General features: G+C 43.0%; 2 protein-coding genes across 9 annotated transcripts; both read left to right on the forward strand.

The window, feature by feature from the left end:
• The first annotated feature begins 713 nt into the window (after positions 1-713).
• nup35 (nucleoporin 35) lies at positions 714-4,077 on the forward strand. Of its 2 annotated transcripts, none has more exons than XM_044018064.1 (9): positions 714-1,036; positions 1,774-1,941; positions 2,031-2,170; positions 2,499-2,559; positions 2,793-2,901; positions 3,034-3,103; positions 3,360-3,488; positions 3,612-3,749; positions 3,888-4,077. In XM_044018064.1, the coding sequence occupies exons 1-9, from the start codon at positions 1,024-1,026 to the stop codon at positions 3,963-3,965; spliced, it is 906 nt and encodes a 301-aa protein (XP_043873999.1). In that variant the 5' UTR covers positions 714-1,023; the 3' UTR covers positions 3,966-4,077. The 2 variants fall into 2 exon arrangements, with proteins under 2 accessions (XP_043873999.1, XP_043874000.1); XM_044018065.1 differs by having other exon boundaries at positions 1,774-1,929.
• A 2,911-nt stretch (positions 4,078-6,988) lies between these two features.
• LOC122762895 (putative ATP-dependent RNA helicase Pl10) lies at positions 6,989-24,843 on the forward strand. 7 transcript variants are annotated; one of them, XM_044018063.1, is made up of 21 exons: positions 6,989-7,347; positions 8,703-8,754; positions 9,367-9,414; positions 9,939-9,998; positions 10,851-10,943; positions 11,048-11,119; positions 13,417-13,590; positions 14,908-15,046; positions 15,197-15,304; positions 15,385-15,484; positions 16,054-16,189; positions 16,266-16,363; positions 16,453-16,551; positions 16,723-16,883; positions 16,990-17,134; positions 17,251-17,395; positions 20,239-20,420; positions 20,578-20,695; positions 20,789-20,942; positions 21,068-21,189; positions 21,730-24,843. In XM_044018063.1, the coding sequence occupies exons 1-21, from the start codon at positions 7,303-7,305 to the stop codon at positions 21,813-21,815; spliced, it is 2,337 nt and encodes a 778-aa protein (XP_043873998.1). In that variant the 5' UTR covers positions 6,989-7,302; the 3' UTR covers positions 21,816-24,843. The 7 variants fall into 7 exon arrangements, with proteins under 7 accessions (XP_043873998.1, XP_043873991.1, XP_043873994.1 ...); XM_044018056.1 differs by lacking the exons at positions 10,851-10,943; positions 11,048-11,119 and adding an exon at positions 18,504-18,554; XM_044018059.1 differs by lacking the exons at positions 10,851-10,943; positions 11,048-11,119 and adding an exon at positions 18,504-18,554 and having other exon boundaries at positions 13,417-13,524.
• The last annotated feature ends 114 nt before the right edge of the window (positions 24,844-24,957 follow it).

The raw sequence follows: 24,957 nt of genomic DNA on the forward strand, positions 1-24,957 counted from the left end.
ATGGCAGTCAAATCCCCAGGATGGACGGATGAATGGAGTGATGGAGTGATGGACAGGATTAGAGAAGTAAAGCAAAGCTTTTAGATCAAATGGCTGAGCGCTAACTTAGAAACACACACACACACACACACAGATGTTGACATGATGGGTTTGAGGACCAGCTGATCATGAGTGTCGTCGTCTCATTAAAGAAGTGAAGACGATCAATGCTTTTTTATTTGTTAAATAAAAATAAATGACTTCACTGCAGTACCGCTTTTGACCAGGTGTGTCACTGTTCCTTAGCGTCACTGAATCACTTTCCTGTGTCTCTTTATTATCGACCTGACTCTGTTTCATCGCCTTGGTTGACGTTTATGTCCCTGTGGTATATATCTATACATATATATATATATATATATATAGATATATAGATATATATCTATATATCTATATATAGATATATATATATATATCTATATAAATATATAGATAGATATATATATATATAGATATATATACATGTGTGTGTGTATACAACAGCTCACAATGGTCAGACTACTCTTTTCAAGGAGACTGCATATGTTCTACATGACTACATTTCACACACTGCACCTTTAATACAAATATTTAACCACTTTTAGAAACGAGCCATCATCAGGGCGTAAATGAAGAAGACATAGACGCGATTTTCCTGAACGCATCTTCGCCCTGACGTGAACTAAATGCGCCGGAAGTAGCTGTGTTAGCATCGGCGCTGCTCACACTCTGAGCACTATTCTCTTCTGAGCGCTGCTAACAATCACGAGTGAACTCAGATATAAGATAAGACATTTTAACTGTCACGTTTTAAATCACTTTTATGACACTTAACTTCGTTTTTTTCCTAAAGTTGCCGCTGCAGTTTAGTGAACTTTAAAGTGTCAGTGAGTTTCAGAGTGACAGCTCTTCTTAGCGCTTGTTAGCTGTGCTAGCCGTGTTAGCTCGTTAGCCCGGCGTCATTTCCTTTGGTTTGAAAATCGCGGCGACGTAAACGAAGCAGAGATGGAACTACAAGGTAAAGTGATGTTTCTATAAGTGAGGACGTTATAATCTCACGATGTTTGTGTTCTGTTTAAGTTGTTGTTTTGATACGAGTTATTTCATCGTCAGTTGATTTATTTCACTGGAAAATGTGTGTAACGTGTTGGAAAGATTCTAATGATAAAAATACAATTCGAAGCAGTCAATACTTTTTTTTAAAAGATCGAGCTTTGGTTCGTCGTGGAAGTCGAAGAAACTAGTCACTCCCCCACACCAAAGCCCATAGAGAAAACCAGTGATTTTAACGTCACAGCACACAGGAGTTGTTGATCCACCGCTGCCTCCGTCACTGAGTTCAAATGTCTTATGAAATAAATTCGGCATTTGAAAATCTACGTTCAGAATGACCTCAGTGACACAAAGTGACCACACGGGGCGGCAGTAGACCAGCAGCTCCTGTTACCCCGCGAGCTAAAATCACTGATTTTCTCTATGGGCTTTGGTGTGGGAGAGTGAGTGGCTACTGTTGGATATTTAACTGTAGACATTTTGCGACATTAATTGTATAAAGTGTTGTTTTTGACTGCTACTGCTAACAGTGGCTAGTCTAAGCTACATTTGTGTCCATGTTTTTTTCCTCTTTCTCAACTGGAATGCACTGAACTCTGGCTTGCTATCACTCACAGTTCCGATTTCCAATGTAAATGGAACGCAGCCTAAGTTTGTCCTGACGGTGTCTGTGTGTCTCACACTGGTCTGTCTGTCCCTCAGTGGGGACTGAACCCATGACCCTTGGCTCTCCCACGTCAACCAAGCCAAACCCCGGGGCCCAGTTCCTGCCCGGCTTCCTCATGGGTGACCTTCCTGCTCCAGCGAGCCCGCAGCCCCGCCCCTTCAGCCTGACCATGCCCCTCATGGAGAGCACAGGTACGCCGCGAGGTCAGCACAAAGACACGCCCACCGCCTTCACATCAGCCAGTGAGTGTTTCCTGTATGGATTCGTTAGTGTGTGCTGTCGTGTATTTTAGGTGGAGGAAGTGGAGGAGGAGGAGGCTCCGCCCCTCAGCCTGTCATCCCCACCCCTAAAGATAAAAGTGGAGCCCCGCCTGTTCGCAGTATCCGTGACGACCTGGTGTGTGTGGGGACACCGCTCAGTGCACACAGGACGGTGAGTCCACAGGAAGTGTTTTCACAGTCGCCACCTGCTGGTCAGCTTCTCAACTGCTGCTCTAAAACAGAGAGGATTCACACAGCCTGGTCCAGAACCTGGGTCTGAAGTGGACTCTGTTCTAAATTATAAATTAACAAACATGTGAGACCATTTTATGACATTTGCAATAATAACCTCCTTTAAAGAATATGAATAAACAGTTTGTTCTCACACATAGATTCAAGGGAAGTGATGAGGATTATTGATTATATTATTGATTATTGACTCTTCAGTATCAGTAAAAGCTGTGATGATGAAAATGTGAATATGATTTGTTTTTGTTCAGTCTTTTTCAGTCATGCAGTCTCCTCTGTCTGTACGACAGGGTACTCCAGGAAATACTACAGGTACAAGTACATACTAATACAACACATGGTACTACTACCACTACTACTAGAAAAATACTACTGCTGTTACTGCTACTGCTGCTACTATTACAAAAAAATACTACTACTACTACCAGAAAAACACCACCACTACTACAACTACCACTGTTATTACTGTGACTACTACTGGTACTAGCATTACTGCATCTGTTGCTAATACTACAATGATGTGTGGTGATGTTGTCGTTGTGCAGGTTTGCAGCAGGCGTGTTTGTCTCCAGCTCAAGTCGATCCGTTCTACAGTCAGGGAGAATCTTTGTCATCTGAAGATCAACTGGACCAGACCTGGGTCACTGTGTTTGGGTAATTCTCCTCAAACACTGACCCAAACACTGACCCTGATGTTAAATATGTACAGTTCACATTATAATCGTGTGTGTGTGTGTGTGTGTGTGTGTGTGTGTGTGTGTGTGTGTGTGTGTGTGTGTGTGTTAGTTTCCCTCCTGCCTCCGCCTCGTACATCCTGCTGCAGTTTGCTCAGTACGGAAACATCCTGAAACACAAGGTGAGATGTTAACACACATTTGAAATCCGTCATTCTGATTAAAATCAGTGACACAAAGTGACCACACGAGGCAGCAGTAGACCAGTGGCTCCTGTGTCCCTGCAGCTACAATCACTCATTTTCTCTCTGGGGTTTGCTGTGAGAGAGTGAGTGGTTTACAAACGTGAAGTGTCATGTGAGGATCATGTGATACCTTGTTCCGATCACTCGGGTGTATTGATGATGTATTGATGATGTATTGATGATGTATTGACAGATGGCGTCTCCTGGTAACTGGATGCATCTTCAGTATCAGTCCAAGCTTCAGGCGAAGAAAGCTCTGTCCAAGGATGGAAAAGTGTTTGGAGACGCCATCATGGTGGGAGTGAAGCCCTGTATAGACAAGGTGTGTGTGTCTGTGTGTGTCTGTGTGTGTCTGTGTGTGTCTGTGTGTGTGTGTGTGTGTGTGTGTCTCTCTCTGTATGTGTCATGTGATTGGTCCACAGCAGTGATGTCACTTCTCTTTCAGAGTGTGATGGATGGCAGCGAGGCCGACTCCTCCCCCTTCTCCTCGTCCATGTGCTCCTCCTCCGTCCTCCCGTCCACTCCTCGCTCCGCCATCAGACCGCTCAGCTCCGCCTACAGGAGCTCCGCCGGAGACTTCCAGGTACCCATACACAAACACACAGTCCTAGTGATTTATTATGAAGTCATATCATCCTCTCTGTCTGACCTGTTGACCTCTGACCTGACAGCAGGAAGTCATCTTTGCTTTGAATAAGTGTGTCTGTGTCTGTGTCTGTAGGTGGTGTCAGACAGACAGACGCCCAGGAAGGACGACAGCTTAATTTCCAAAGCAATGGAATACATGTTCGGCTGGTGACGTCACCCAGTGCATCATGGGATTCCTGCGGAGAATCTGAGGACGAACGACATGAGTTTACTAGTGTGTGTGTGTGTGCGCGCGCGTGTGTGTGTGAGACTGTACATGACTGTGTGTGTGTGTGTGTGTGTGTGTGACTACATGACTGTGTGTGTGTGTGACTGTGTGTGTGTGACTGACTGTGTGTGTGTGTGAGACTGTGTGACTGTGTGTGTGTGTGTGTGTGTGTGTGTGTGTGTGTGTGTGTGAGACTGTGACTGTGTGTGTGTGTGTGTGTGTGTGAGACTACATGACTGTGTGTGTGACATGACTGTGTGTGTGTGTGTGTGTGTGACTGTACATGACTGTGTGTGTGTGTGTGTGACTGTGTGTGTGTGTGTACATGACTGTGTGTGTGTGAGACTGTACATGACTGTGTGTGTGTGTGTGTGTGTGTGTGACTGTACATGACTGTGTGTGTGTGTGTGAGACTGTACATGACTGTGTGTGTGTGTGTGTGTGTGTGACTGTACATGACTGTGTGTGTGTGTGTACATGACTGTGTGTGTGTGTGTGTGTGTGTGAGTGAGAGACATGACTGTGTGTGTGTGACTGTACTGTGTGTGTGTGTGTGTGTGTGTGTGTGACTGCTGTGTGTGTGACTACATGACTGTGTGTGTGTGAGACTGTACATGACTGTGTGTGTGTGTGTGTGTGTGTGTGTGTGTGTGACTGTGTGTTGTGTGTGTGACTGTGTGTGTGTGTGAGACTGTACATGACTGTGTGTGTGTGTGTGTGTGTGACTGTACATGACTGTGTGTGTGTGTGTGTGTATTCTTCCAGGCTGTCTCTCTTCTTTTATAGTCTGTCATTTTATACTGTCTCTGTCTCAATAAAGTTGTGTCTGATTTGAATCCAGTGTAGCTGCTGTTCTCTGAGGAGCCACACGGTGGCGCTCATATATTATGTCCTGTTATTAAAAGAATAAAACTGTCGACTTGAAAGTAAAAACGATCTCGTTAAAAATAAGAAACTAATCTGATATTTTTCTGTACCTTTCTATCAGTTCATTGCAGAATAATCAATAGTCTTTATAAGAATAGTTTTAAAAATAAATCCTTTAAGGGAACAGCACTTTTTAGTCAAAATTAAGAAAATGAAGAGATTAAAATTAGAATTCTGAGAAAAAGATCATTTTTAGTTTTGAATCTGTGAATTTCAGCCTATTTAATTTTTGTATACCCTTCTAATCCTCATCTGTATACATTGAGTGTAATCTGCAGTTTTCTCTGATCTGTGTGAACCTAACGACGATGATCACATGTCAGTCACAGTCAGGTGACTTGATCGACATGACTCATCGATCAAAAGTGGCTTCACAGTATGAATGTGTCCAGCAGAGGGCGCCACATGTCCTGCTGCCACGACATACAAACACTTTATTACAAGAGGAGGAAAAAGAACATTTTTCTGTTTCAAGTTTTTCTGAAACGTGACGATACAAACTCTGCGTTTTTACAGAAACAAGAGAAAACAGTGATTTAAAGTTGAAACATGATCTCACTTTGACTTGTTACATAATAACCACACCTCTCTCCCCTCTCACACCTCACACACCTGCGTCAAGTCAAGTTAGGCAACATTTTTGGAGAAGGCTGGAGCAGCTGGAGCTCGCCTCTGTCTGGATTAAACACACACACACACACACACACGTACTGTACATGGTCCTGATGTCACTCTGAAGCTACAATGTTACACAGTTAAAGTACAAACACTGAAAACACTTCATAAATACTGATACATGTCAGTGTTTCAGTGAGTCAGTGTGTGTTTGCAAGACATTAACACATGAAGCACCAAAACAAGGACACTATGCCAGATTATAATCCCAGCGTGTAACATTTATGGCAGAAAAAGAGTTTTTCTTGGACGTGAAGGCCACCGTAGTTCCCTGATGTGTTACAGTCTGCAGTCTCACCATTCTTACACACTGGACACTTCAGTCTACAATATCTCACGTCTTTATCTCACTGTTACACACAGGAGCTGCTCGTCCTCTGCTGCCTCATGTGGTCACTTTGTGTCACTGACTTTAACCAGAGTGACAAAATAAGACATTTCAACTTAGTGTTGGAGGCAGCAGTGTGTCAACAAGTCCTGTGTCGCTGTGATGTTAAAATCACTGATTTTCTCTATGAGGTTTTGGTGTGGGAGAGTGAGTGGTTTACAAATGTTCAGTTTCCTGTGGTTTCCTGCCTGAAACATGTCAGATCAGATGAATAATGACTGGTTTACAAACACCAGGTGTTGTTTAAACACACACGCTCAGAGGAAGCTGCTACAGTTAAGTGAGAGGAATGCAGATCCTCGTCTGACACCAGCTGACCTTTCTCCCACTGACCACTTACCTCTGCTTCACCTGATCCTCACAGGAACATATGGTCAGGGGGGGGGAGGGGTCAGGAGGAAAGGCTTTGGCTTATGTTTGACCCTCCTGACTTGAGATTCTAAAGTCATTTATTACGTGTCTTTTCTAAGTTGTAAACTGTCTTTTTCAGCTTGTTTGGTGTCTGTTTGACAATCGAGGTCTATGTCTAACCTTTAGTGTCATGAATTTTTGTCATTTTTCACATTTTCACGGTTATTTTGCATCTTTCGTTGTCACCCTAACCCTCTTTTTGGATCTCTCTGTTTTTTAATTTTGTCAATAAAAATAATATTAATAATTGTCCAATGTCTTGAGGTGAATTTGAACTGGTGTAAATCTAGTATTAGTGTTGTATTGAACACATTTTGGTCCTGGTTTCACTGACGAGCTCAACACAAAGAAACATGAAGATGCTAATTTTGCTAAGGGGACATTTAAAATACTAATAAACAGAAAATAAGATCCTTAATCAGCAGTTTTTCGAGTGTCTCTTTTCTCTCATGTCCTCAACTCCCCACCAATCCGAGACGAGCAGAACTCTCGCGATACTCGCGGCTCGGCACGTTGGTTTGAGATCACAGGAGCGGATATCTCGCGCTACGTCGTCTGTCGCTGCTTCATTCCAGCACGGTCGCGTCTGCCGGGAAGGAGTTTCTGTTCTGCGGCTCCACTGTCGTCATTTCATCCCCAAACTTGAAAGGAAATTCTATTTATATAACAAAGCGTACTTTTATTTATTTAAAATAAAAAGAAACAACGCAGTCGTCTTAGTAATCTGACGCGTAACCGCCGCTTGTATAGATTTAATTACAAGTATTAAATACATTTAAGAAAAAGGAAGGCTAAGTTAACGTTAGCAGCATTAGCCCGTGAAGCTAACAAAGAAAATCGTTTTCTCTTCAGAAATAATCGTCACTTCTCTCTTTAGTTATGAGTCATGTGGTCATTGATAATCAACACGGTCTAGATCAGCAGGTGAGTGACATTAATCCTTTTATTTTTGATAACATGTGTGCTTATTTTCCGCTGCGTTCGCGATCTTTTACGACCGGTTTGTTAGCTCCGTTAGCTCCCTGAAGCTAACGCTGCGTCTGCCAAAATGGAGGCGGCCTGAGAAGATGGTGATGATGGCGGAGTTCGTCACTCACGTTTAAGACGGAAAAACTCACACGACTCGATTCTTCTCCGCTGCGTTTTCACATTTATGTGTTTTTATTAACATGTCTGGTCAAGTTTGTACCGAAAGAGTTTTGTTTTAACTGTTGCGTAATTGTGGTAAAAGCGAGTGGAAATTTACCGGGGTTTAGCCGGAGCTAACATTTCCGACCCGGCCGGTGTTTGTGTGCGTTAGCCTCGGCTCGTTTTCGGGCCTTCTCGACCTGAAACGTGGCGCAGGAGAAAAAAAAATGTTGGCAGTCGTTGTTTTATTAACGACGGGCGAAGCGAACGTTAACTAACATATTTTAATTTTTAAACACCGACTTAAACACGATCAATGTCGTATTTATTTAAACTTATAGAGTATTTTTTGAATTTTTACTCTAAGCGTCTGATTTTGATTGTTGGCTTAAGCATGCTTAAATCTGTTTTAAAAGTGAGTGTGCTGAGTTTGTTCAATGAGATAAAGCAGTTAAATGCACCGACGTCTATCTGATACGAGTCTTCCATGTTTAAACAAACCGACGACGTGTTAACATTCATCTCACTGAGATGAGTCTTAATATAATACACTCAGATAGATAACCGTTTTGTTCATAATGAGGGAGGGTTGTGGACTTTGTCCTCCATTACTAACTTAACGTGGTTCATAAAGGACTTCTTAAAGGCCACTGTGAACTTGGAACATTACGGTCGTTTTCACACCTAATAGTCCGCGTGATTCGGTTCTATGGGGGTTTCAACATTCAGCCAACGTATTAGTTTTCGCACCTAACGAACTAAACCTTTTACATTACATGTCATCTAGCAGACGCTTTTATCCAAAGCGACTTGTATAACAAATGGAAACGCATGCTCCCACTCTAATGCATTACATGTTTGTGAACATGCTTATGTCCTAAATGTCTACTTCTTGAAAAGGCTGAAATAGGTTATAAAATAGTAAGTTGGATTATTTTTCGTACGTTTGATGTCATTCAAGCAGCCGGATTAGACAAGTATTGGCTATAATGTACAAATCTGCGTTGAAATGACTCGCGCCAGAATTCTCCAACACTACCAACTTAATGATGTACATAAGTTTATCCCATCCACTCTAATGCCTTTTTCTGTCAAACGTGTGTATAGTTTTAGTTTTAATTGAAGTCAATTTGTACCTTGTTCTCTCTCAGCTTGCTGCCCTAGACTTGAACTCTGCTGACGGACAAGGCGGAGGAACTGGCAGTAAGTAATCTATTTTATTTGTGTCAAGTGTTTTCTCCTTTAAGGGAATCTCTATACGTCTTATTAGGTCTTAATGAATTTGTCATATTTTAGTTTAATCCTTGAGGGAATAAGGCAATATTCAGGATACAAAACGCCTCAGAACACCTGGATGAGTTGTTGAGTGGTCTGTAGTGGTGTGAAAAGTCTCAAGTGTTTCCCAATTCTCATGAAGGCGCTCTCTAATTTTTTTATACCTTTGACGACAAAGATTGAGTTCAGGGACGAGCAAAGAAACATGAACATACTAGCATTTAATATGCTTTATTTTATAAAAAACCCTCTAAACCAGTTATATATCAAAACATTTTATTTTGCAAGCTGTAATCACCAGCTATTCTGATAATTGATCCTGTAATTGCTATTCTACTGCTTCAACATTGAATCCATGACTAAATTAATTATTTTGATGAGTCGGTTGATTTTTATGTTTGTTCTTAAAATAAGTGTTAATTGTTTCAGGGCTTTTACTAACGATTATTTTCCTAAACTAAATGATTAATGGACAGATAAATAATACAAGTTGTCAATGTTTGAATTGTGTGTGACATGTTTTTCTCCCTCTTCACTCAGGGCGTTATATTCCACCTCACCTGAGGAACAAAGATGCTTCCAAAAATGGTGAGTTCAGTGAGTCACCACAGGTGTTTTAGTTGTCGTGTGTGGTTATTATGGATGCTTAAAGTCCATCAGAGCATGGTAAGAGCAAGCACCATCATGAGCGTGGTGAGGCGGTAACCAGACGAGTTTAGTCCCGACCAAACTGTGACTTGTATCACAGACCAATGTTGAGGACACGCACATTTGTGCTCAAAACAAAGAGACATTTAAAATGTGTGTGGCATTAGTGAGAACCTGAGAAAGTGGTGAGTGGTTCTGTAAAATTTCAAAACTCTTAATACTTCCTGGTGCGAGTCTCACACATAAATCAACGAGTGCAAGCTGTTAAGTGCTCTGATTGAGTGGAAGTGTTTTTAGCAGCATTAAAGTGAATTGAACTTCATTTTCTTCACTTGTTCGGCCTCTTAAAGGCTTCATATTTGACTTCTTTGAAAAACAAAACTTCTTGGTGTGACTTGTGTCATTGCACACTTGACATTTTTTCCTTTTCTTTCTCTCGTTTTTGCTGTTTTCTTGTTCCACAGCAGGAAATGCTTATTCCGCTGGTAGACAGTGCGGTTATTCAGTGGCACCAGTAAATCTCTGTAAGTCCCTTCTGTCTGCTTTCGCTGAGGGCAAACCTGCATTTCCAAATGCATGACAGTCGCCAATTTTACACAGCAGCAAAAAGCCAGTGTTGGGCAGCGGGTTTCCACGTACGCTGCTGTAAAAAGTGAATGATCTCCCTATGGTTAATTCATGCGCTTCTCTGCTGAAATGCTTGCAAAAATAAGATGTAAATAAACAGTTTTTAGTAGAGCTGGGCAATACATGATATCTGTGATGACTTTTCCTGCTTTTAAAGCCTGTTGCACCGATAATCATATTTATTATATTGAATACATCTGTAAAATACACTGACTATTGTTAATATTGACTGTCCAACGATGCATGGAATCAACAAACTTATTATTCGAGCTACAGCTATTTTCATAATCGGTTTTTGCCAAACCTCAAAATGATGATGTTCTCAAATGTCTTTATGTTCACAACCCAAAATTATTTTGTTTTACTGATTTCTTTGTTATACAGAGCAAAGAAAGCAGATTAGTTATGAGAACAAACATTTATGTTTTAATATTAACTTATAACTTAATTACACTTAAGCCTAATTTGTTGTTTGACACAAAAGAAAACGCAGGTTTTTCTAAAATTAAATGTGAAAAGGGCATATTTTAAGATCATGTAATACAGATCATAAATATTAGATTTAGAGTGCATTGTCATTTAAACTTTGCGTCCAGAGGAACGGCCTGTGTGCAGCTTTATAATAGTTGAATTTATATTGTGATCCCCTCCCCCGTATCTCCCAGTCCTATCTATATTAAAATGACCCTTCCCCCTCCACTGTGTATATACAGTTATATATTTCAGCTTATCTTTCATCTTCCCCCAAGTTTCTCCTAAGCAGTGTCCACAGCCATGGCAAGCAGAGTGTCAGCAAAGACAGAGAAATAACTTTATTCCAGGATGGGATGACTGTAAGATTGGTAACTATTTTAGCACAAAGTCAAGCCCAACACTCAATACCTGTACGAGCAAGTAAACTATGGGGCGAGTCTTTTTATAGCCTGCTTCCCTTACTTTTGCTCAGGTTACCCAAGACTGGCCTCTCAAGAGCTTGCCTTTTACCATGCCTACAGTGGGGGCTGGCGAAACAGATGTGGTATACCTCCACTTTTACCTGCATGCCACGCTGAAACAAAGCTGGCAGTGGCACAGCATTACATAGCTGAACACTTAGGGGGGTGATGGTGGTGTGTGGTCAGCACACCCCCTCCCCCGGCTTGTCATGGTCACCTGACAAATGCAGCAGAAGTCTGGGCCTAACGTGTTTGTCCCCGCTTTGCAGATAACCACGTGACTAACGATGCATGGCAGCGGTGCCAGTGTGAGTGACAGTCGTACTAATGTGAGACCAGAGCAGGGCTTTTATTTTTCTACCTTCAGTGACACTCATTCATCCACAATGTGAACGTCTTACTGTCACAATTTAGATTTGAATGAAGACGTTGACTTAACTAAACTGTTTACGTAAACTCCACTATCTACTAGGGCTGCAGCGGTTACTTGATCAGTCTGTTTTCATCAATGAATCGGTTTGAGTGTATTTTTTGGTTTGGTTTTTTTTTTTCTCCAGAAATGATTAAATCCAATTTCTGTGATTTTTCTGCTTCTTAATGTTATATTTTCTGGTTTCTTTGCTACATAACAAATCATTAACACTGAATAATCTTTGGTTTTGTGGACATTCGAGAAACATCATATATCGTTTGATGAGCACCAGTCAACATGTTCTGACATTTTATTACAGACCTTAGAAGAACTCCAATCGAATAAATGATCGACTATGAAAATCATCGTTCGTTGCAGCTCTAGTATCTACAAACATCCGTTTGATGCTTGTTATTTTAACCCTTATAAACGGACAGAGAATAATGACAGATTTACTGGAGAAGTGCGAGTGTCCCTTGACAATAGTGACTTTAGAGAGGGTTTTTCCATTAAGTGTGATTTACATTATGCTGCTCACAACCGTCTCACAAACAGGTCTTTTAACGTTATAAAAAGACTTGGTTTTAGCTCATGTTCCGGGTCTTTATGTTTAAGAATTATAACCCGTGACATCATTTTATTTCTCAGGAACTGATGAGTGAGTTATTGATGAAGGTGTGTCACGTTTGTTGGTACCTGTCGGCTCTGGTGTTTGTCTGGTTTGACGTGTGTGGTTGATCTGTGCTGCTGTCAGGGCGCCGGGCTCTGACCCTGCTGCACGGTGTGTGTGCGCTGCCATGTCTGCGTAGTGAATCACTTGTGCTGTGAAACTTGTCTGAGTGATTAAATTCTACCTCAAAATCCCCCGGGCAGCTTTTTTTTTAAGGCATATGATACAAGTTTGCCAAATCTGTTCAGTTAAACAATCGTCTCTGATTTTGCCAAAATCCACGTCTCGGCACCTTCTGAAAATTCTTTAGAAGGCACTGAAGACCAATCCCTGATATTGTGAATTTATTTACTCAGATTATCGGTTTCTGGGCCGTGGACCAGTTTGTGCCTGTGTGAAGCATTACAAGGCTTTTCCTCGTGCTTGACTGAAGGGGGCACTGTGATGGATGCATCTACCTGTTGGCTGACGGGTGTCGCCGAAGAGATCTAGTCTCTGCCCCTTTGGCTGATCCACTTCCTGAAGTGTGACTAATCTGAGCCTAGATCTGTGCTGTAGCCCGTCAGTGGCAACGCTGACAGTCCGTGTCCCCACTCCAGCCTCATCCACAGTGTGTGCTGATGGCAGTGTGGCCACCAATGGTACCGATGACACGACCAGTGTCCACAGCTGGGCAGATCGTTGTGGTAAATGTCCCACGAAGCAGAGACACACTGGGCTCAGCAGAAAAGTCTAAAGGATTATATTTGTTTCACCTTTAAAAACCTTTTCATTGTGTCCATTCTCTAGCAACAAAACCAGGAAACCACCAATGAGTTTCTTTCTAAAGGGGAAACTTAAGGAGTAGGCGTTTATGACGCAGCTTTGAGCGCCCCCTGTAGGCTTTGAAACATGGCTGTCGGTGAGGAAAAAAAAAACTATTTTAGCCATTTATCGAATAACAAAAGAATGTCAGTGATTTTAACATCACAGCACACAGTGATGGAGGCAGCAGTGGATCAACAACTCCTCAGTTCAAATGTCTTATTTTGTTACTTTGGCTTTGAAAATCCTTGACCACACGAGGCAGCAGAGGACCAGCAGCTCCTGTGTCCCCACTTCAGTTTCCTGTTGGAAAAGTCCATCCATGAGATATAGACGTGAACATGGATTTTGGTGCAGGGGGCGCTCACAGCACAGCCACATGTGTCTCATACCACCCTTAAAAATACCCGACCTCTTGCTTTAGTTTAGGTGAGGTGTCAAAACTTCTCTACACTTCTTCTCACACCTCTTCTCTTTTCTCCCTCTCCATAAAGACGCTCCAGGATGGGACGGCGGACGCAGCAACGGATTTGTGAACGGTTACCACGACAACCGCACAAACGGGGGCTTCGGAGGGCGAGGACCCCCTCGCAACGATAGAGGTGGGCGTGGCGCCTACCGTGGTAACAGGGGTGGAGGCTCGTTTAATCAGCCATTACAGAACGCAGGTGGGGAAATCCTATCGTGCCTTAAAGTCTGTTTGGTGACAGTGTAGGTTAAGTTAACTCCGCCCTCCCCCACCCTTGTTTTATTCAGTTTACTCAGCAGTTGCCTCATAAGATCTGGAGTGAGTTTAGCACTTAATTGGGCTTAATTTTAGGGATGCGCCAATATGACTATTTTGGCCGATATTAATATTGCTGCTATGGCCGATAACCGATATCTACCAATATGTTTTAAAAAAAAGTTTCTGAGATGATAAAAGTTCATACAGAATGAAAATCATGCAAGCTGAATTTTTTAATGTCTTCCCTTTATTTTCAAAACATGTTAACAAGGTCACATAAGACACAAGTAACCAACTACAAGAAACAACCCTTCCTCCCGGCAACAACAACCGCGCCACTTCCCTTCACAATAAAGCTACACAACAGATATGAGAAACAATACCTGACAAGCTCTACTAAGAGCTGCCATAATAAAAGAAAACATGTTAAAATACTTTATCAAACTTGCCAGTATTCATGGCAACCAGATATTTATTCAATTGCAAAACATCGGAAAAGTAGCGGCGACTTGGCAGGTTGTTGCGGGTTCAATATGCGCTATCAACCGTCGGAACCCTCGGCTGGTCGTCAAGAGCAATCATTTCCATTACCTTGATCGTTATTGCCCTGGCCACTGTCTTCCTTTGGTCGAGTCCCAGCTGCGCTGCTTTCTTTTTTGTCTGCTGCCTAATGTTCTAGCGTTAGCTTCCTGCCGTTGTTCGTGTACTTCAGGGTGGCGGTTTTTCAAATGACATGATCAAATTTGTGGTATTGAATGACTTGACGCGGAACACTCCTCACATTACCTTGACTTTGCAAGTGTCGCATAATGCTTTTCGCGTATCTTCTATTGACACCCTGAAAAAACGCCCAGACCGCTGACATTCTCTCTCCTCAACACACACACACACACACACACTCTTTGTGCTGCGCTTGCCTCACTGACGCTGTCATATGCCCAAACAAATGCTGCATGGCTTCCCCTTCCCGATACACAAACAGCAATTAGATGGGTATAAACATCGGTTGTTAAAATCGGCGCAGTTTCACTCATTGGACCGAAGCCGATATGTTAAAAAATGACGAACATCGGCTGATAACAATATTAATGCCGATATATCGTGCATCCCTACTTAATTTAGGATTAAGTGGTTTTCAGACACCATTTTTTACTTGAAGGGAAAACGCCACAGTTGGCCTGTGGTAACACTGCGACGTCCTCTGACGCTGTTAAAACAAACCTCTGGTTATTACACTGACACGTCTCTGGCTTGACAGGATTCGGCACCTACGAAAACAAAGACAGCAACTGGGGAGGAGGGCAGCCGCGGGACGCCGCCTACAGCAGCTTTGGAGGCCGGACTGATCGCTCCAAGTCCGCCTTCTTCAACGACCGTGGGGCCGGCTCAAGAGGAAGGTGAGTGAGACTTGATATGAGAATAAATGGTTAATGAGACCCCTTGTTTGGAGTCTAACATTCATTTTGCAGATCAAATGCAGTATCTCTAGCAGAAATGTCAATCAGCTGTAGTTTTCTAACTAATGCTCGTTGTTTGTGCGTGTGCAGATACGAGCGCGGCGGCTTCGGTGGCGGTGGAGGAAACAGCCGCTGGGCGGAGGACGCCAGAGAAGACGATTGGTCCAAACCCACTGCTCCCAACGAACGCCTGGAGCGGTGAGACAAGATTCTGCTCACAGCAACAACACGGCAGCTGTTTTTGTTCCGTGTTTGACCAGAACCTTTGTTTTTTCTAGTGAACTCTTCGCTGGAAGCAACACTGGGATCAACTTTGAGAAGTACGATGATATTCCCGTGGAGGCCACTGGGAACAAATGCCCACCCCACATCGAGAGTGTAAGTTTAGTCCAACAGCTGTAACAATAAAACTGTTAGACGGTCGGCTCGTCATCCATTATTGTAACAACTGTATTCAGTTAATGGGACTTTCCTTTGAAGACTCCGCACTGTCGAACTCATCCCCACCATTTATAGTACTTTTAAAGTTACGCTTTCATTTTTAGTGTTTTATGCTCTTATATTTTAGTGTCGTCTTTTAAATGCTGTATGCGATTAATGTATATTTATGAAAAAGTGAATTACAAAACAGTTTGAAGTAGTTACCAGCAGAGGGCGGCGTGACCATGGCTTGACCTCCATCCACGTCATGTTTGGTCATCATAAGAAAACACGTTATATTTCGGCTTGTGCTCCGACTTAACTGTGACTTTATAGACGTCGGAGAAGACTGCGGAGGCAAAGGCATCTTTATAAAACAATAATGTTCATGGATAAAACCTAAACAGGACGACTTATTCACTTGCTGTTGATGAAGTTTGCAGCATTTGAAGCAGAAAACTGGTTGAGTTGAAAATGCTGCCGCCTAATGGACGCGCTCTCCTGTTCTTTACGCTTTGATCCTGAAGTTCCATGACGTGGAAATGGGGGAGATCATCATGGGGAACATCGATCTGAGCCGCTACACTCGTCCCACTCCAGTCCAGAAGTACGCTATCCCCATCATCAAGGCCAAGAGGGACCTGATGGCCTGTGCCCAGACTGGTTCGTATTCAGACTTTTTAGGTTTTATCAGAAAAGTTTTAAGTCAAATGTAAAGCGTGACTGACGTGTGTTCCAGGCTCTGGTAAGACGGCTGCCTTCTTGCTGCCCGTGCTGAGTCAGATCTACACTGAGGGTCCAGGAGACGCTCTGCAGGCTGCCAAAGGCGGTGGACAGGTACTGATGGAGTCAGTTTGTCCCAACATCTAATGGATTGCATTCCAGTTGAATATTCAGTGGAATAACACAGTTCCTCTCTCTCTCAGGACAATGGAAGGTACGGCCGTCGTAAGCAGTACCCGATCTCCCTGGTGTTGGCCCCCACCAGAGAACTGGCCCTGCAGATCTATGACGAGGCGAGGAAGGTGAGAGACATGAGCCTAACACTCACTGAGATCACCCCATGTTTTCATTCATTTTCAACATTTAACACTATCTCAGTTTCTGTGAATGTGTTTGTGTGGTGTCCTCAGCCCTAAATGTTTGTATTTTATTGAAGCTTAATTCTTTTCCCTTTTTCTTCCCACGTTTTGTAGTTTGCCTATCGCTCACACGTGCGTCCCTGTGTGGTGTACGGCGGCGCTGACATTGGTCAGCAGATCAGGGAACTGGAGAGAGGCTGCCACCTGCTGGTAGCCACACCCGGCCGTCTGGTGGATATGATGGAGAGGGGAAAGATCGGCCTGGAATATTGCAAGTCAGTGTAACATCGGACATGATAATTAAATAAGTACATGCATGAATAAACAGAACCTTCATGATTGAAGATTCAGAAGTATTAATCAACGGACCTGTCTTTGCAGCTACCTGGTCCTGGATGAGGCTGACCGCATGTTGGACATGGGTTTTGAGCCTCAGATCAGACGCATCGTGGAGCAGGACACGATGCCACCCAAAGGCATTCGTCACACCATGATGTTCAGTGCCACCTTCCCCAAGGAGATCCAGGTACATGAGTCTGTCACAGACAGCACCGCAGCCACAGGGTTTATGTGATAAATGACATCGACATGTCTGACTCACCGGGCTTCTCGCTCTCTCTGTGTGTCTGTCTGTGCGTGCAGATCCTGGCTCGTGATTTCCTGGAGGACTACATTTTCCTGGCTGTGGGTCGCGTTGGTTCTACCTCAGAAAACATCACCCAGAAGGTGGTGTGGGTGGAGGAGCCGGACAAGAGGTCCTTCCTCCTGGACCTGCTCAACGCCACAGGTGAGAATAAAACACAAACAAATTTTTTTTTTCTTTCTCTTTCATAAATGTCTCACTGGGTCAATATCAGTGTGTCTTAGGGTTGCAAAGTTCCAAAAAACTAATTTCAAATCTTTCTGTGGGAATTTACATGAATAACATGGAAATGTGTCAAAACTCAAATATAGTTGTTAAATAATGTTGTACCATAATCTTGAATGAATGCTTACTACAGGGCTGCTGAGGCCACGCCTCCTACATGCACTGTCACATGACGTCACAGATATTTGAGCCCAAGGACTAAATAAAGTCAAGTCAGTTATATTATGAGGTAGATATTTGATCTAAACCAGATTATATGATTAATGTGATCTCTGGGAATCACTACATTACACAATATGATATTTCACAATACTGTAAAAATACTAGATATTTGCTAAATCAAGTCTTGTCATATACTCACAACAGTGAGTGAGTACTTGGCGCCATCTGGTGGACTGAAATGTCAACTGATTTTTAAAAATGTTGAATTGTAAATATCAGTTAAAATCTTATGGTATAAAAATGGAAAATAAAATAAAATTGTTTTGATTCTGAGGAAAAAATTCAGAAGTCTGAGATTAGAGTTCGTAGTCTGAGATTAGAGTGTACAAAAGCGATAAATCACCACACAACATGGTCATATTTCACTGTAGCGACCCCCCCACCACATCTCGCTAGCACCATTTAATTAAAGGCTAGCTTATCGTGGCACTAGCTCCCTGAACTATGATGCTGCCTCCTGCTGGACAGTTTGCTTATGACTTATCAAAATGTTTTTATTTGTAAGACACTTTACTATAATTAAAGACTTTAATTGCTAATGATTTATAATTAAATAAACAGTTCTAGTGAATTCCCATGGACATTTTCTGCATTTTTACTGCAGCTTTGCCGCCCTTGTCTGTCTCTGTATAAAACTGAGCTAAAATGTTCGTAGCCACATGTGCTAACAAATGTAGTCCTGTGTGTGTGTGTGAGAGGTCCCAACAGTGAGTGGGCAGGGACATAAAAAGCTGTGTTATGAAAGTGAAGTTGTACACTGAGTTGATCAGCCTGACGTTTACTGGCTGGTTTGGTTTTATCTCAGTTATTCCCACTGAGGTTCAGGACAATGTGACAGAGCCCCCAGAGAAGCCGGGTGAGTTTAAACAATCTGCCATAACTTCACTCTGAGCCACATCCCAGAGAACACCGCACAACATCCCAGAGAACACCGCACAACATCCCAGAGAACACCGCACAACATCCCAGAGAACACCGCGACAACATCCCAGAGAAACATCGAGAACATCGCACAACATCCCAGAGAAACATCCCAGAGAACATCGCACAACATCCCAGAGAAACATCCCAGAGAACACCGCACAACATCCCAGAGAAACATCGCACAACATCCTAGGAAACACCTCACCTCACAGATCATCGCACACGTCCCAGAGATCATTGCACACATCCCACCGCCCATTCTGTCCCTCTGCTCCCCTCCCTCCCCCATCCTCCCCCGCCTGACATGCTGCCTCAGTTTCTTATTTATGTTTGTTGTCACTTTATTTGCGCTGAGAGCAGGAGATCATCTGTGTGTTTGTCTTCAGTGTTGATTATTGACAGTGTGACATTAATGCTTTGATTCCTGAATGATTCTTATTTGTTGATGGTCTCTATATATTTTAAATACGTTAGTCATGCTGCAGTGATAAACAGTCTAGTTTGTTTTCAGCCTCTTAAATGTGAGTTCTTTGTTTGCTCCATATAACAAAAGTAATCATGAAACATTAAAACATTTGAGTACATAATTCCAAGGTCTTCAGCTGCAACTAATGGTTATAATCTGTTAATTTAGATTCTGACCTGAGGGCAGCGCTGATTACTGGATCATAAATTCATTTTGAGTTGATTCCACAGAGGTGGTGATGAGACACTGGTTATTTAGTGTGTTTGATTAGTGTTTTTAAATGTTTGAACACGATGTTACTGACGGTGATGATTTAACAGCTCAAAGACAAGTTTGATTGATGCTCAAATGTTACCAGCGACATACGTGTCACGTTCTCTTTTTGTCACCTGTTACTTTGCCGTCATATTTGTTGTACTGTGTGTGTGACTGGAGTGTGGTTACCATGGAGATGAGGGGACGCTTTTGTCAATGCATAATCGGGGGAGACGTGGGTTTGTTTTACTTGTTTTGAGTCTTTTATCGTTTGCTTGGCTGCTTGTTTGGGGCTAATGCTGGAGCTTCAGGCTGAAATTAATCTGTGTAAACAAACTCTAGCTCCTCACTAAATGTAATGGATTTAAAGTGTGATGCAGCGTCAAGAAACGGGTCACAACAAAACAGCCATAATTATATTAACTAATGGCTTTTGTTACCGCGGTAACCACTGCATCACGGGAGTCTTACAGTTAAACGTGCTTAACAGACATTTTAGTGAACTAGCCTATTGACCAGAACCTTTCAAAATAAAAGGTTTTAGAACCTTTGAATAATTCACAGGTTTGAGTATCATGAGGAGGGATCTTTGGATGGAGTTTGTGTTTTAAAGATATAGATTTAAGTTGAGTCAGTTGATGAGAGATTTGGATTTCAACAGTGGGAAAGTGTTTTTCTACATGACTGAGCATTTCTGCAGCCCCTGTCTCCATCTTTGTTTTTCTTTTTCCTTCTCATAACCGTAGAACTGCTGTGACCGTTTTTAACGTCTCACTTTTTGGTTCTAGACGATCCATCCACAGCCTTTACCCCTCAGTTTTGGATCGTACACATATTCTCTTGAGTTCACGCGTCTTCCTGCGACCTCATCCCCTTCACTTCTGCAATCCCACAGGTAAAGACTCGCTGACGCTGGTGTTTGTGGAAACCAAGAAAGGCGCTGACGCCCTGGAGGACTTCCTGTACTGCGAAGGCTACGCCTGCACCAGCATCCACGGGGACAGATCCCAGAGAGACCGAGAGGAGGCGCTGCATCAGTTCCGCTCCGGACGCAGCCCCATCTTAGTGGCCACAGCCGTGAGTTTGTGTTCCTCCATAAATACAGTTTACAGAAACCTTTAGAACCTTTTTCATCATTGATGTCGTTGATTGTCCAAAACCCAAAGAAATCTTGCACATTGAGGAGGATAAAATGAAAGTTAAATCTGACCTCTCTAACCTCCTCCTCTCACAGGTGGCTGCTCGAGGTCTGGACATCTCCAACGTGAAGCACGTCATAAACTTTGACTTGCCCAGTGACATTGAGGAGTACGTTCACCGTATTGGCCGTACGGGACGTGTGGGCAACCTCGGTACGAGATCTCCTTGGTTCTTAATGTTCAGTCCTAACATCTGAGCGTCTCGATGCTAACCTCGCTCTCTCTCTCTCGTTGTGTCCTGTGAAGGTCTGGCCACGTCGTTCTTTAACGACAAAAACAGCAACATAACCAAAGATTTGCTGGACATCCTCGGGGAGGCGAAGCAGGAGGTTCCCTCCTGGTTGGAGAGTCTCGCCTACGACCACCAGCACAAGAGCAGCGGCCGCGGACGCTCCAAGAGGTCGGTCACACTGTCACTGTACCATAGCTGCTGCAGCGTCAGGACACTTTGATAAACATTGGAGATGAACGCACGTTAACTTTAATCTTCACTTGAATTAAAATGTGTTCCTCGTTGTGGTTCAGGTTCTCTGGTGGTTTCGGAGCTCGGGATTACCGTCAGACGCCCGGCGGCGCTGCAAACTTCGGTGGAAGCCGCGGAGGTCGTAGCACGGGAGGTCACGGAGGAAACCGCGGCTTCGGTGGAGGTGAGCGAGAAATCTTTGTTTGGCTTTTATTTACAATCAAATTCAAACTAAAGCAGATTCAAATACAGTGATGTCCTTTTTTAAAAAAATGACTTTAATTCTTCAGTCATTTGTTGCTCAGATTATATCAACGAACAGAAAGTTTCAGGAAAATGACCAATAGTCTTAGTTTGAAGTCATTGAAATACTCGATCACTGATGAATACTCGAAGACAACAATCACTGATTTAATCAAGAGAAACTGACATTTTCACTTCATTATGTTCGACCATGTTTTTCTAACTTTGTGTAGATTTAATGAAAAACCTTTTATTCTTTAATCGGTTAATAAATTCCATTGTTCACCTGTTACAACCTATTCCCATGCAAAGTTTCCAATTTTGAAAATTTCCTAAGATTCCTGAAATGAACTCGGACCTTTCTGATCATTCAGTGAATTGTTTTGTCGTCGTTATACTGCCACCTGTTGGCTTGGCGTGTGACAGTGTTTGTGTATGAGGCCTGAGTCTGACCCTGACCTTTGACCCCTGTCGTCCTCAGGCGGCTTCGGCGGAAACTTCTACGGCAATGACGGCTACGGAGGAAACTACAGTCACTCTGGTAGTGTGGATTGGTGGGGCAACTAGTCAGCCTCAGGAGTCGGTTGCCATGCCAACCCAGCCCAATGGAAACCACATGTTAACTCAAAGCCAGACCATAATAACCCTCCCTGTGTAGCTTCACTGACACACAGTACATTACCAACCCTGGTTCTCTCTGCCATCGGCGTCTCTGTGGCGTGAAAGTCAAACGTCAGCGGCTCGTGTGAGCGAGCGGCGCCGACGCCTCAGAGCGAGCGCCAAGTATTTTTGTTCTTTTTGTGGGCGGGGAAACGGACGCAAGAAGAAAAACAAAGACACAAAGACACGTGAGGATCACCTGTGTGTTAATGTACTGTTGCCTTTTGAATTTAAACAGGAAATCTGTGTTTTCATTTCACCACACCAAACACGGCCAAGAGCTCCAAATTAGTTTTTACCCTTTGGTTTGGTGAAACAAAACAAATATAAATATGTGTATATGTAAAAGAGAGGTTTAAAAAAAAAAAACAAAGTTAAACTCAAACCTTGGCAAACACTGGGGGCGCTGTTGTTCCCGGGAATCTTGATTCCATTTGAAGCTCAAATTAATGGCAGGAACATCACGTAGCCTTTTTTTTATGGTTAAAAAACAGCTACTGGAGCCGTTGACGCTGTCGCCACAGACTCGGCCGCTCTGTGACGCCAACACAAACACACAAAAACACACACAAACGCGTTTTAATCCTTCGGACAAAGTTACATTTCTTTTTTCTTTTCTTTGCTCACTCTATCCTGGACAGGCTCCTTTTTCTGGACATGAAAACCCAACAGCTGTCATTCCTGTCGCAATCTTAACAAACACAGAAGTCGTTAAAGCAGATTATCGCAGATTAATCTAATTTATGCTGGAACTTGTTACTCCACGTTTTTTTTTTCTTCAATTGACTCGTCAGTGTTATGGCAGCTAGTACGTTACAGAATGCTAGCTACGTTAGTGGGCGGAGTTTTTCCTTTTTTTTACTTGAGACATTTTTCGGTGCAGGTGTGTGCGCAAAAAATTTAGCCTTTTTATTTAGTTTTATTTGTTTCTCTACAAATATGTTCTCAAAACAAGGAAAACAAATGCCTGCCATCTTGAAAGGTGAAGTTCAAAATGGCCGCATAAAGGACCACAGCATCGGGAGGGCAGTCGCGTGGCGTGTTAGTGTTTACTGAATCGATCGGGAGCCACGAGGCACCACATGGTATTCTACGCTCGCTAGTGTTTTGTTTTTTGGTCAAGGGAGGAAGGAAGGACACGTGAGGGACGAGTGAGGACACGTGAGGACGAGTGAGTCGCAGGCTTAAACTTAATTAACAAAGACGTTTTTCTCTTTTCAAGCTGCGTTGGAGGCATCGGTTCATCTGTAAGAGACGGGTGTCTGTTCAGGCGGGCGGAGCAGCTCGGTCCCGCCCACCACTGTGGTTCGGGAGGGGGCGGGGTTTAGGGCGTTAACCGTTGGGGTGGGGGGTGGGGTTTTCAGTGCACCTCAGTCGTCCGCAGCTTTGGTTTCCGTGGCTGCGTCGTGTACCTGGAGGTGGAGTTTCCACTTCCTGTCTGAGAGGATGTCTTCATCTGTCAGACGTGTTTAAATAAATCAGCGCAGACGTCTCCTCTGAGAGGAGCAGCTGTGATGAAGAGGAGGAGGAGGAGGAGGCAGCGTTTGACCTCCCCCGTCTTCTCATCGCGTGTGTTGTGCCTTGAAACCTTTTTCTCTTTTTGTTTGTCTTTAGTTTTAAAAGTTCTAGAACTAAAAGCGGATGCACTGACAGTTTGTTGAGAGCTTGAGATCGATGGTGCTACTTGATTCCGGTGTGTTGGCCTCTCGTGCGTCGTCGCGCCCATCAAGTTTTACAGAAGTTCTTTTATTGCACATCTGGAGTTTTATATAGATGTCTTTTTGACTACGTGTCCTTAAGCTTCCAAATATCGTGTGTGAGGAGATCGTGATTTAAAAATAAAAGAAAACAAACGCAGCTTGTTTACAAAGGGGGAAGGGTTCTCAACGTGGGTTCTCAACGTTTAAACCAGGATTTATTTGGGACCAGGGGGATTTAGCAGTCAGGGGGAATTTAGCCATTTGCACAGATTTCTAGATTCTACTTTTGCTGCTAGTGTTGTGTAATTTATTAAGCATTTTTGACAAATATTTATTTTTGTAAGCCTCAAAGTGATTCTTTGAAAGTTTCAGAAACTTGACCAAAAGACAGTACAAAAACACTGGCACTTGAATGTTGAATGTCGCCTGTATGCGTGAAAATTTCTATATTTCGGGGTAGTGTGAGCTTTTTAATGTTAAAAAAATAATAATACATTGGACTCGGTAAAATAATATCCACAGCTGTTTTTTAGGCAAGGGGGGCGGGGCGTCGTCAGGGGCCCTCGTCGTCTCGATCAGACTAAAAAAAGAAACTAATTGATCAACAAATTTGAAATGGAATTAAAACAAAACATGCCAAGGTTTGGAATAAAGCTGTCAAAATAAAAGGTAAAAAGTTTCCTAAGAATATTGGTCTTCAACTGTGTGCATTATTGATTTCTTTTCCTCTAATTTGACCCGATTATTGTTTTTCTCCAGTGAATGTCTGGCACATGGCAATCCTTAAAGAAAACATGTGGTTTATTCTCATTGTTGTATTTACATATATGACGTCTCTGGAGTTTGTGGGGCGTGGAACCGGTTCTGCTCGTCGACGGAACACGTCGTTGCGCGTCCGCGCCGACTCTGGAGCTCTTTAGATGTTAGACTTTGCTTTTCTGTATTAGCTTCTAGGCTCCTGCACTGCATGGGAAAGAAAACTCAGCTGTGCACAAAATTGTATGATTTTACCAAAATAAAATTGTTTGAATGCAAAAAGGTGTGTGGAAAAATCCAAGCATGTTTCCTGAAGACTTGTTTACTGTAGTTTGTGCAGAAAAACCCTGTAGCAGCCTGCTGCCCCCTGGTGGTGAAACCGGGAGGACGAGCAGCAAAGTTGTGTTTGGTGAACGAACGTACGAACAAACAGGCTTCACTTGTTTTTGACAAATATAAAGATTTCACTTGTCAAATCATCTGCGTCTGTGCCGTTTTCTTCATCCACTCAAACTTCCTGCTTTTATGAACTCCATCACAAGTCAATTTATTTTAAGAATTGTCAAAAGGTCAGAATTTGGTTAAAAACTATT

This window comes from Solea senegalensis, unplaced genomic scaffold (assembly GCF_019176455.1).
Source record: "Solea senegalensis isolate Sse05_10M unplaced genomic scaffold, IFAPA_SoseM_1 scf7180000016157, whole genome shotgun sequence".
Lineage (NCBI taxonomy): Eukaryota > Metazoa > Chordata > Actinopteri > Pleuronectiformes > Soleidae > Solea > Solea senegalensis.

What these genes read in the sequence shown, in the direction of transcription:
- nup35 (XM_044018064.1), top strand. An exon ending in TACTCCAGGAAATACTACAG is followed by an intron (nt 2,560 to 2,792) that starts GTACAAGTACAT and finishes GTCGTTGTGCAG; the next exon opens with GTTTGCAGCAGGCGTGTTTG. An exon ending in GAAACATCCTGAAACACAAG is followed by an intron (nt 3,104 to 3,359) that starts GTGAGATGTTAA and finishes ATGTATTGACAG; the next exon opens with ATGGCGTCTCCTGGTAACTG.
- LOC122762895 (XM_044018063.1), top strand. Translation starts at nt 7,303, where the DNA reads ATGAGTCATGTGGTCATTGATAATCAACACGGTCTAGATCAGCAG. An exon ending in AACACGGTCTAGATCAGCAG is followed by an intron (nt 7,348 to 8,702) that starts GTGAGTGACATT and finishes GTTCTCTCTCAG; the next exon opens with CTTGCTGCCCTAGACTTGAA. An exon ending in TCTATGACGAGGCGAGGAAG is followed by an intron (nt 16,552 to 16,722) that starts GTGAGAGACATG and finishes CACGTTTTGTAG; the next exon opens with TTTGCCTATCGCTCACACGT.